A 12,532-nucleotide genomic window follows, 5' to 3' on the forward strand; every position below is an offset into this window, starting at 1 on the left:
TACACTGGCTGCCAAGGGTGGCAGACAGCCCACTTACTCCCAAGGGACTATTCCTTTCCTGTTTAGACACTCATAAAGAACATCCAGAAAGACTGGGTGACTTCAGCCAGGAAACGTCTGTCAGCCCCAGAAAAGGGACACCATGACCTCTTATCTGCAACGATCATTTTCAGGAAAAGATGAACAGCCACAAAAATACTAATTTGCTCTGCATTCCCAATTTTGCTTTAGAGGGGCCGAACTTTTCCAGGCTACAATTGTGAAAGCTGTAAAGGCAAGAATTGAGGAAGAGAAAAAGTCCATGGACCAGCTAAAGAGACAGTAAGCACACTCTTCTCTCTGGACCTCTGCCCCTTTCCAGTTTGTATCGGTGTAGTCAGCCGAGTCTTGGCCCTTGGGAATTAGGTATCCATTTCTAACAATGAAGGGGATTTCTAAGGACTGGTACACACCTGCATTTTGCGTGTTGATTACTCTGTAAGATCAGGCACTAATGCTGCTGTACTGAAGAAGAAAGCAGGTTAGCAGGATGGTGGCTCCAGGATGTGAGAAGGACACCATCTTGGAAAAGAGTCGGAGGCCACCACATATTCAGTTGTTTTGTTCAGAGTCCCTAGCTGGACATTTAAGTTCTCTGAAACTCCATTTGGTGTCATTCAGTTAGGGCACACAGTTGTCCCTTTTGAGCTGTTATAAGGACCGATAGACTAATGAAAGAATCTTGGCTCAGAGCCAAGTACTAGGAGCAGATTCATCCCTGGGTCCAGGAAATAAATATGGAATCTGCTTTAGAAGCATCCTTTACAATTACAATGCATGCTCAGGAAGATGCACAAACTGACACACAGGGTCCATGGTAAGTGGAAGCAGCCCTGCTGTGACCAGCTCTTCCCAAATTGATGCAATGCTTTTCCTACCACACTATCCCGGATGGGACAGAGGTAGACTGACAGGACTCGGGATATTTGAGAATTCAACTGAAAAGAACTTTCTTGGAATGAAATTTCTAACAATGACTAGAACTTCTAAGGACTGTCACACATCTGCATTTGAGTATTAGTGTTTAGAATCTAGTAGCCATAGAGTTTGAATCCTAGATAATCTTTGTCAAGAAAGCGGAAGCCCTGTTCCACCCTTCCAGGAAAGTCTCCTGAATTTGGAAGAGCAGCTTCTTTGCATCGTGACCTCAGTTCTTACTTCTCTTCCCTTAAAGGGTATTCCCTTGCACAAATTATTCCATGGTGTGATTGTTCGCACACAGACCTAAAGTGTAAATGCAAATTGTAATGAGCATGTAGTGTGCTATATGTAGTGTGTTCTTTTTTCCTCCAGCCCAGACTTAGGGAAGAACAAATGCAGGGCCACATTTGGAATGAGTTCTCACTTCCCATAAGTGAGACCTGACTCTTTTTCATATTTGGTTATGAATGCATAGCTGGGGCAGGAGAGATGGCTCAGCAGTTAAGAGTCCTGGCTGATCTTCCAGAGGACCTAGGATGGATTCCCAGCACTCTTCTGTACTCCAGCTCCAAGGAATCCACAACCCGTTTATGGCCTCTACAGCCACCAGACATTCACATGGGGCACATACATACATGCATGGAGACAAAACACCCATTCACATAAAATAAACAAAATATAAAAATGATGTAAAGCTTTTGGTTATAATATGTTGTGTATCAGACTGGTTATACTACAAAATAAGAACAGATATCAAGAACTTCATGTTAATCTTAGCATCATAACTATTGGTCATATTACTAACTTCAGCATCTATGGAACACAGGGTGCCCTGGACTCGTGTGTGCATGGGTGTGTGCGTGTGTGCGTGCGTGCGTGCGTGTGTGTGTGTGTGTGTGTGTGTGTGTGTGTGTGTGTGTGTGTGGTATTTATTGCTAATAAGCAATGATCTCATAATCCTTAAGCACTTCAAAATAAACTGACCACTTTGCCTATGCATTCACATATTTGGACAACAATGTGAGTCCACAGTGCTGACCCAGGCATATCTGTGCATGCGCTCTTCTTGTTACTAATGCTGCCTTATTTATAGGATGGATCGCATCAAAGCCCGGCAACAAAAGTACAAAAAGGGTAAGGAGAGGATGCTGAGCTTGACCCAGGAGTCAGGGGAAGGCCAGGACATCCAGAAACTCTCAGAAGAAGATGATGAAAGTATGTCACATTTTCCTCTACTCGAGTGATTTGACACCTGATAGGAGCATGTTGTTGGTAGGGCTGTAAACTGTCATTCATTTCCATTCTGTTAATGGTCTCATTGTGTTTCACTCTCCCATGGTGAGTGGATATGTTTGTTTCCTGAGAGCATATTTAGTGAATGAGCGATTTTGCAATTATCTAGTCTTCAACATGATACCTTTCATGAACACAGTCTGATTTAGCTCAGACATGTTCCTAAAGCAACTGGCATGATTTTGGCTTCACTTGTTCCTTTAGGGAAGAAGTTTTAGATATGCTGCCTTTGGTTTTCATAAATTTGACATGCAAATTAAATATGCATGCATATTTATGTCATATGAATATTCATAGTTCAAATTTCAGCTGTTATTCATTCCAATGAAATTTACTGTGAAACTTATTATGTTTAGTTATATATTTATCCAGTTGTAGCTCTAACAGTCTTGTAGGAGCTTGCATGCTTTCCTACTTAAGGGAACGGAAAAATAATGCATGGTCTCTTTCCAGGTCCTAGAATCTCTTCATTACAATAAGTATCTTCCAATCATGTACTAAACTAATAAAAAGTTCTGTTTCTTGTTCTTGGTATATTAAATGGCTTATTTACCACTAAGTGACTCTTTAAAATGGGCAGTGATTCTTTTATGTTAATTTACTGAGAAAATTCGGTGTAAGACAAACTTTTTGACAAATACTTCTTTTTAAATATTTCTTTATGAATGCCCTCAGATCCTAGGAAGAAAGTGAGCATGTAGCTAGCGTACTGTTAAAAACAATTTGCAGTGGACTGTTAATACATGAGTACTTTTGTAGTTAGTAGACTTCCTTTTCCTGACCTCTGATGTGTTTTTGCAATTTATCTAGATTTGACAATTGAGTTTTTTAAAACGTGGTTTTCAAAAACGTGTGTGCTCCCTTCCTAAGAATTAATATCTGGACATATTTCATTTTAGGAGAAGCAGACAAACAGAAAGCCAAGGGCAAAAAAAAGCAGTGGTGGCGGCCTTGGGTTGATCATGCTTCCAGTAGGTTTCCTTGATCCTCTTCCAATCTCATCAATTCTAACCCTTATATCCTTGACCAGAATTCAGACTCCCATGACCTGTGTGTCCCATGCATGGTTTGACCCTTGTGACTTGATAGGGGGTGAGAGTGTAAGAATACCGCAGTGCTAATGGGTCTCTAGGCTCCAATTCTGCCAGAGAAGTTAGCATGTTGGCTAAAGAGGGCCAAAGTTGTGATGGAGAGGATATTGCTTCAGAAGGCAAAGAACTGAGTGGGATATCTAAGTATGTGTCCCAGAGTTCTGTTCCTATCCACTGTGTGGTTTAAAGCCCTTAGGATACATTTGTCTTCTCCCAGGTCTCTGAAAGATGGCTGCTGTGTTCTGATTGTCTATGACTTTCTTTGTAAGGCACTTGGTGTGGCTGTCCATGAGCCTCCCTTCCCTGTCTTACCAGAGCTTTTATATCATTTGCATCTAAGAGTTTTGGAATGTGTTTAATATAAGGATGAGGGATAACCTAAAATGCATTTACTTTGTACTTTAACCTCTCCCAACCTCAAGATGGTTCTGCAAAAATCAATACCCCCAAACTCTCAGACCCAGAACACAGAACAGCCTCAGATGTGACCCACTAATAGCAAAACCAGGAAAACAGAGTCTGCCTGACAAATAAGCTACAATGTGTTTTCCTAATGATAAAAGTTGGCTATATTTATTATACTTAGTTAAAAAAAAAGAAGTTCAGCACTGGCCGATGGCTTTATAATGAATGACCCATTGTATCTAGTCTTCTTGGATTCCTTAAATGTGGTAGAAGAGTGAATGATTATTATTTTGAAAATAACGTGTAGTATCTTCAGTCTTTTTTGTTTTATGCTGTATGTCCATAACTACAACTGGTTTGATCAGACAAAGAAAATGACAAATGACTGAGAACAACCCTGCTCCTAGGAAACCTTTAGAAAACTAAGTAAATCCAGTTTCCATCCTGAATTATGAGTGTCACAGTGACCTACAATTGGCCTTTCTCACTCCGGCAGTCATTTTCTAAAGTCAGCAAGCTGATTTAAATGGCATGAAATTTGAAATTTGCTTAGTATCTTTGGATTTAATTATATTTAATCCTTTGAATTTCAACAGTATGATGAGAGAGAAGGAGAGAGAGACAGAGACAGAGACAGAGAGAGAGAGAGAACAAATTCCACTTAATTTTCTGCTCAAGTTCAAAGACAAAGGTTCAAGCTGAAATCCAGTATGACTCATCTATGGTTCATTGGCACACTAGTTAGTTTAACAATACTGAATAGCACTGAATACCTATTCTATCAAGTCACAAGTAAACTGTGCCTACTTTCCTGTTTTTAAAGGGCCTTTGCTAAGTTTAGAGTGACCTATCCATTTCAGAAATCACATCATATTGAATGTTTGCCCTTCAGCGGGGTAAATTCCCACTGTGGTCACTGTGGTGATTTCTCCCTTTGGGCATCTAAATCATTTCAAAAGAGTTGGATATGGTCTTTGATAATCACTGTACAGATTGGTGACAACTTAGCTCCCTGTGATGGTTAACAGCCTTAGATTTTTCTGATTCATTTCACCCTCATTATATCAGACTCTTCTGGTATTCAACTCCATGTGTTTTGTTACATGTTATAGTGCAATAATGCAGGCCTGTCTGTAACACATGGTTCGGAATCCTGTTCTGACTTTGGTACCAAGTTTCTACTGTGTAACATATTTTCTTTTCCAAGTTTGGAAGGAAGAAAAGGGAAAGAATGTGTCCTTGACTGTTTTTAGTCTTTGCTGCTCCAGAACTTACCTGTAGATCTGGAAGAATATTACTAGAAGCCACTGACTGATCTGTTGAATGGCAGGACTGGATTTTGAAATAGCTTCTGAGAGATGCTGAGTTTAAGTATAGTAACAGCACCAATTGATGATGATCCTTATTGATATTGTTGGTCAGCAGCAAAGATGCCAGTGTAAGCTGTGGTGACAGATTTGCTAGTTCCAAGCCTATGCATGCACACAGGACTGCATTATTGCTGTTCAATAATACCTTCCTTCCCACTGTAGCGTGTCTGTTTCAGTTACATCTGACTCTATCAGCACTTAACCTTACTTGTTGGTAAATACCTGGAGAGCCAAGTCTCTATGGATGCGAGTGGTGAGATTCTAAAAAATTCATTTCATACTAAGTAATTTATCAGTGACACTAACATCTGTGGTTTGTGTCTGGACACAGCCTGAAGGTGGCATCTCCAATGAGCACTAATGTACACGGAAGAACTCTTTAAATTATTCTTAGCAGCACACAATAAAAAAGTAATTTTCCTAGCTTTGTTTCAACAATGTGTTGTGAAGAACTAAGAGACTTAAAAACTTAATTTTTTTCAAATGTAACAGCTACACTTGTTTACATAATAAACTGGTGATATTGCTGGTGATAAAATCAATGCTTGACATGAAAATTTATTTGGGTTCAACCATATGAATAAAATTGATAGAAGGTATGATTGAATACAAGTTCAGCTGTCATTGATCTTAGTGCCTATAATGAGGGTAAAATGTTCCATCTTATCATGCCCTGTGTTTGTCCCAAATGACCATGTGATTGTAGAGTCCACAAAACTTCCCTGCAATATCTCTCAGCTTCAGTGAAGGCATTACTTTCATGGTCTTCCTCACTGTCAAATGTAATGCTGTGACTTTGGTTTGTTCTTGCTTATTATTACCTTCTGTTGTATTGCATTGATTCCCTCAGGCCTGGACCCAATACTCTGGGCCTAGTTTTTTTTCTTCAAAACATGAGTAACAAATCACAGTGCTTCTGTTCAAGGATATAAGGCCCAATTCGTTCACTCCGCATCTTCCAGAATGAAGGCTCGGAGTCATCTGATACTGTAGACAAAATTGTTCAACTTTGACCGTAGCTAGTGACATTCATGCAACTGGTTTTAAACAGGCCAAGGTTCCCTATCACCTTGTGGGGTATAAGTCCACAATGTAATTTAAGACATTACATTATTTCACCACCCCTGAGATGCCTCTGCAGTTTGAAATCCCAAATATAGACAGAAAGCATGAGTATGCTTTCCCACAGTGATGGTACAGTTCTTGTAGCATCAGAAGTGAGTCTCTCTTCTCTATTTAATTTAAATGTCTTTAAGCATTTAAAGATTGAATTTCCTAAGTATCTCTAAGTCTCTAGACATCTCTGAGTTTTCTGTTACCATTCCTGATACAGACATATGTTCTTGCAGGGCAAGTGTCAAATGAGGCAGAAGCAGGCCATACTGTTTGTGCTTTGTCCCTGATGGTCATCATAGTTCTCCTTGGAATTAATTCCCAGGGGATGGCTTGTTGACCAGAAGCATGACAGAGCCGAACCCTATGGACCAAGGTTGCTTTTCCACAGTCAGCCCCATAGCTATATGTAGAAGCAGTCAGAACAGATGTTCTTGTCTTGTTTTCATTTTTGATGATGTCTACCCTTTTCCTCCTTGTGGCAATGTATTTGTTGTTGTTGTTGTTGTTGTTTATTTTACTTTGTTTTTTTAACTCTTTCAAATGTCTTGTCTTATGTTGCCTCATGTGTCACGTGTGGAAAAGCCAGGTCTGCATAGTATAAAGTGAAGTGGAGACTGGTGGCACTAATCTCCATCCTGTGTCACCCTGGTTGGTTTGTCTGTGACAGACTGTGCCAAATCTTCCACCTCACTTTGGCCTTTGTCTAAGTGATCAAAACTGATGAATTGTGAAGCAAGAGTTTTCAAATATTTTGGCATCTCCACAATAAATTGATTAAGCCCTATAAAATGGTGAAGATGGAAGAAATTGCCAGGTTAACCCCATAGTGACCAACCTCATAAATGGTACAGACAAGGCCTCATGCTTTGTAGACCCAGCCATGCCAGCACCATATAGCACTAGATAAAATGAGTTCTTTTCATCTGTTTTTTTCCTGCTAACATCTCTGGCTGTGGGCCTCTTGAGGGTCATCTGTGTGTCTTTATGGGGGGGAACATTTCATGAATAAACCCCCAAGTTTCTTGTGTCTCTTTAAAGAAGTAAGCAAATATTTTGTCTTGCATAGTGGTCAGGAGTGGAGACTATTATTTATTTGAAACGGATAGTGAAGAGGAGGAAGAGGAGGAACTTAAGAAGGAAGATGAAGAACCCCCACGGAAGTCAGCGTTCCAGGTAACTAGAGGGATGTGGACAGTGACGCTAGTTAGAAATGCTGCAGTTGCATTTTTAATCAAGTCTTGCTTGCAGGCCTAGATGACCTCCTCTGTAGTCCTGTGATACAGCGCTCAGAGTTTGCTCATGGACATCTGAAATTGTCTATTTCTAATGAAAACTACAGCACTGCTCCCTCTCAGGAACGTCATTTGAACAGGGTGTGGGTCAGCGCTTCATCCCTGACACTGAAGCATTTTTTAATGCACTAAACAAAAAAATTTTCTCTTGCAAGTTGACAGCTTCCTCAGCATTGGTTCGAATTGCTTGGGTGCAAGGCCCACAGCTCCCTGTGTGAAACAGTTGTTTGTGTAATACAGTGCATTCTCTTCTTGGAAATGATCATTTAAACGTTGTATTGGATTTTGACATTAGCTTCATTTGTATTGATGATGATACCGGAATCTATTTAAATAATAACTATAAACATCTTTTTCAGCTTAGTTTTCACTGTTCAGGTACCCGCTGTCTCAACCCCAGCCAACACAGTGATAGGAGGGGCAGAGTGCAATCCATTCTTCTTGAAGATGGGGCCTTGTCAAAGCACAGGGCATGAATTCTGTGTACAAGTCTCTTTCTCCTACCTCTGGACCACAGGCTGAAACAATTATATCCCATTTGTCATAGTACAGATCATATAGAAAGGTTTCCACAAAATTTCATGATTGGCCGAGGTAAGGCCATGCACTGTTCCCTAGACAGACCTTCATAAATGGACAAACTCAAATACCTGGTCTTCCTTATGACATTAAAGAACCAAGTGATTTGTAGAGGTTCTTTAGTGTGGTGCTGCCTGCCTGGTTCAATTGCTCCTTGGCGTGCTTGGGGACATGTTTGTGTGCATGGGTGAGGGTACTTGCCAAGTACTAATGACTTAAAATCCTTATTTTTAGCTAATTAATTTTAAACTAATCACTACTCATTGTACAACAAAGAAGAGAACATGGACCATCTTCACTATGTTTATGGACTACATACTATGATTGAGTGTGCTCTCTTTCCTAAATTATAAGTCCAGCACATTTTATTCTAGCTTCAGTGATTGGCATGTTTTAACCTCAATGTTAATTTTAGAGACGAACTCATGCGACATCATATATTAAATTGTTAACATTTGGGTTTTTTTCTACTAATTACTCTTGCTTTGTCCTTCTTTGTAGAGAGCTATTGGGAAGTTTGCATCAGCCATTTTAGCCTTGCCAAAGTCTGTCATTAAACTTCCCAAAACTATTCTTCAGTATTTAATCAGAGCTGCAAAGGTATTTCATGTTTTACTGATGTGTAGTGTGTGACTCTCTGCTCCATAGAATTTAGTAAAACATCGCTATATCTACATTTTCTCTATTCTATTAATTGTACAATGAAAATCTCATATGGATATAAAACACTAAGTTTTCCAAAAAAGAGTTCTTAGGAACTAGACTTCTTATCATATTACTACTTTTAAAAGTAGACACCAGAGATTATACAAGATAGAAAGAGAAAATGCAGATATACACGTACTTTCTCTGCTCATAGTTTTGCGTGAGTTACATCTCATTTTAAAAGGGTGACATCTGGTTGCATGCTTTAGTTTATAATGAGTAAAACATATACAATAATTTTTTCTCAGAAAGCTGGTAAGAAATTCCAAATAAGCTATAAAAGACCCCTCTGGTTCTACCCCCCCTTCAGCTTCTTGTTAGTCTCTGCCTTCCTAATTTGGATCCAGTTGTCTAATTCCTGCGTCTAGCACATCCCCTTTCCCAGCTGCTCACTCCCAGAGCACAACAGTGCTTCTCAATAAAGTTTAGCAATGCACTTGCTCACTCATCTAATACATAATTGATGTCAGTCATCTGCCTATGTCATATTCACTTCATTTTAAAAACCTCAAAGAATAAGTTATCCTTCTTGTGTTTTGTAGCATGCTTTTCCTTCCAAACTCAGTCAGGAGTGAGTTCTAAAACTCTTGGGTCATTATGATATGATGGTCCTTGAATTCAAGCAAACAGTTGGGATAGTGACAGAGACCAGCGTACCTTGCCCTTTCCTGAGATCTCATTTCCATGCTGGTTCCACTGGTCATACAGGACCTGAAATTCAGTGTCTGTGAAGCTTCCAGGTAAGGCCATATTGCTGGCCTACCTAGAGCCTCAGAGACCAAACCTCCAATTGTCTTTACTCCAGAAGGCTGACTTTAATTAATAGTCACTGTTGCTGTTTCTGCAGGGACTTTATCTTTGTTTCTCTATGAACACATATGAGTGTCTGTCTCATCTCATAACTTGAAAATTATTGAAATGAAAGATATACACCCTCTGTGTTACTTAAAACAAACCTAAAGATGATTAAATGATGATAATAGTGTAAAGGAACTTTTGGGTCCCAGTAACGTTAGAGGATAAATCATAAAATAGTATCAATTCAAGTTAAGAACCTCCACTCCCATGAAACACTCTTTGTTTAAAAAATATTTACAGTTTGCTTAATGACCTTTTGGTAAAAGCAAATCTCATTCCTCTAATAATAAAGATAAACTTTAAGATGAAGTCACACTCATGGCAGTGACTATTAACTTCAGACTTGTGCATACTTCCAAGCATTTCTGCCTTCTGGCTGATGTAGTTAAAGCCTGGCTCCCTAGACAAGCCACCGACCTGGGTGAAACTTAGAGCTGCAATGTCATAATTTTCAAGGTCACCAAAAGTCTTCCATTCCTTGACTTAGTAAAGACCAGAATCCTTTTCTGAAATAGGAGAAGGCAAAACTGGCCTTCTGTCAAATGTTTGAAACTTTAAAACATTTATTTTTTTCAAAATGGCAATCTTAAGATAGCTTTGCCTGAGAATAAGGACTCAACAGCACATCTCGTGGTTGCTCCTTCTTGCTTCCTGTACTTGCATGACCAGCATGTCCTCTCACTAAGAAGACACTTATGGGTTTCATTCGTTGGGGGCCAACATAGTCTGTAGCTTCCTACATCATGTCAGATGGTCCCTTCCCTGCCCTTCTTAAAGTCTGCTAATCCTTCCCTTCTCCGCCCTCCTCTCTCCCTCCCAGCTGTTTGCTTCTCCTTCAGAACAAAGGCTGTCCTACAATCATGCACCTGCTACACTCACAAATTATTATTGCCTTTTAATTTCTGTCTGGCATTCTTCCATTTTATAAAGCAGTAGTATAAAATTTTTCTTGTAGAAAATGTCATCCTATGGTGTTCTTAAGCCTGAAGACTTATTTATTAGTTCTATTTCTTCTAAAACAAACCATATTTTGCAAATTTGACTTTTAATGTCCTAACCCTGAGAGAGAAGTGTCTACACTCCCTAACTGACATGCTCATCAGTAAAGATCCACCGGTCCTTGCTTTGATCTTTTTGATCATCACTAAATTCATAGAGTACGTTTTAGCATAACGTAGGATGTTTAACTCCCAGATTTGTTAGCCAGAAATAATACCAATTTTACATTTGTGTGTATTGCCTATGCAATTCAGATTTCTACCACTGAGGAAAAGGAGGTGTTCTTTCTTAGACCCTGTGCCCTCGCATTCCATGTGTACAAGAGTTGAATCTTTCCTTTCTAGTGACATCAGAATGCCAATCTGTTTATGTTGTGTTTTCCAAAATTTTCTGAGCTCTGAAAATAATCTAGGATAAAAATGATACTATATGGGTTTACAGCTACCCGTTATGCACTCTTATCATGACAATGGAAAACCCAGCTTCCCTGAGACCCGGGTGTTGCATGTTAAGCATGTCTGCTTGGCTTTATGATTTAGAGGACTAATTTTATGTAGCATGTCTTGTTTTTTGTTGTTGTTTTGTTTTTGCATGCTTCTGGGTATGTGGAGGGTGGGTTGTTCCAAACTGCTCCTGCTTGGCTATGGGTTGTAAAATGGTGATGTGACTGTCTTCAGCTCTTGAATGCAACTGACAAAGGACAACCCAGGGCACCAGTTTTCCCTCTATGCTATCCTGGAATATCTCACTGTCACACTGATATTTTCCTTTAAAATACCTATCCATCTCCATAGTCTCTTTTTCATAACTGCTATTAAGACAGTATTGAAGGTGTAAAACTTAATTCCCCTCCCTAAGCAAATAAGAATACTAAAGATGGTCTTTTTCTTTTGACTAAAAACTTTGCGGTAGGAGAAACTCCTCTGAAGCTACTTATCAAGATCTCCCGGCTTCAGCAAAGCAAGAATTCTGTAACTGAGGATCACAAACGGTGTTGGTATTTCAGGGAAATGATGGTTTGTTTTTACCCGAGTTTATGTGATGATCATCTTTTGACACCAAGTGAAATATGTCCCCACATCTGTTTATGTATGACATCTTATGGTAGCAAATGAGAAGCGGTAAGACAGCTGTGGCCGTGCATGCCTTTAATCCCAACACTTGGGAGGCAGAAGCGGACAGATCTACAAAGCAAGTTCTAGGCCAGCCAAACTATGTCTCAAACAAGCAAGAAAAAAGAATCTAGACCACCAAGAGTCAACATAAGAAGCAGGGAAATTGATGCTTCTAAGGAAAAAAAATCTTACATCAAAGAAGGTTGGCTTAGGTCCAGTTTCATTTTAAGTTACTTTAAAAATCAGAAAATAATTGGATTTTTTTCTTTCAGTTCGTCTATCAAGCCTGGATTACTGATCCTAAAACAGCACTCCGACAGAGGAGGAAAGAGAAAAAGAAGCTGGCAAAAGAAGAGGAGAAGGGAAGACGCAAAGGATCTGGGGAGGGTGAGTTCCCGGCAGGCTGCAGCCACAGCCTAGTCTGCACCATAGAGGGAGTGTTGCTGGGACACCAAATGCCAAGAGATGGGATTTTTCAATCCAATTGAGTTGAAGATTCCAAAGGGATTATGTTACCAAGGCATTATGGAATGCTCTCTTAATTAGGTTTCTATATTCAGTGATAAAGACCATTGACCAAAAACAACTTATGTAGGAGAGGGTTTTTCACCTTGCAGCTTGTGATCCATCACTGGGAGAAGCCAGGGCATGAACTTGGGGAAGGAAACAGGAGGCAGGAGTTACATAGACCATAAATAATGCTGCTTGCTAGCTTTCTCCTCCTGACTTTGTCATCCTGTTTCCTTACA

At 39.7% G+C, this 12,532-nt stretch overlaps 1 protein-coding gene across 3 annotated transcripts in view; it reads left to right on the forward strand.

Moving 5' to 3' along the window:
* Piezo2 (piezo type mechanosensitive ion channel component 2) overlaps positions 1 to 12,532 on the forward strand; it is a 342,822-nt gene that overhangs the window by 287,050 nt on the left and 43,240 nt on the right. For 2 of the 3 annotated variants that reach the window (XM_040741718.1, XM_040741717.1), the window contains 6 exons: positions 232 to 321; positions 2,054 to 2,175; positions 3,153 to 3,224; positions 7,302 to 7,408; positions 8,608 to 8,706; positions 12,056 to 12,170. In XM_040741718.1, coding sequence (XP_040597652.1) covers positions 232 to 321; positions 2,054 to 2,175; positions 3,153 to 3,224; positions 7,302 to 7,408; positions 8,608 to 8,706; positions 12,056 to 12,170 — 605 coding nt within the window. The remainder of the gene's footprint in view (positions 1 to 231; positions 322 to 2,053; positions 2,176 to 3,152; positions 3,225 to 7,301; positions 7,409 to 8,607; positions 8,707 to 12,055; positions 12,171 to 12,532) is intronic. The other variant, XM_040741719.1, reaches the window with a different exon arrangement.

This window comes from Mesocricetus auratus, unplaced genomic scaffold, assembly GCF_017639785.1.
Source record: "Mesocricetus auratus isolate SY011 unplaced genomic scaffold, BCM_Maur_2.0 Super-Scaffold_6730, whole genome shotgun sequence".
NCBI lineage: Eukaryota > Metazoa > Chordata > Mammalia > Rodentia > Cricetidae > Mesocricetus > Mesocricetus auratus.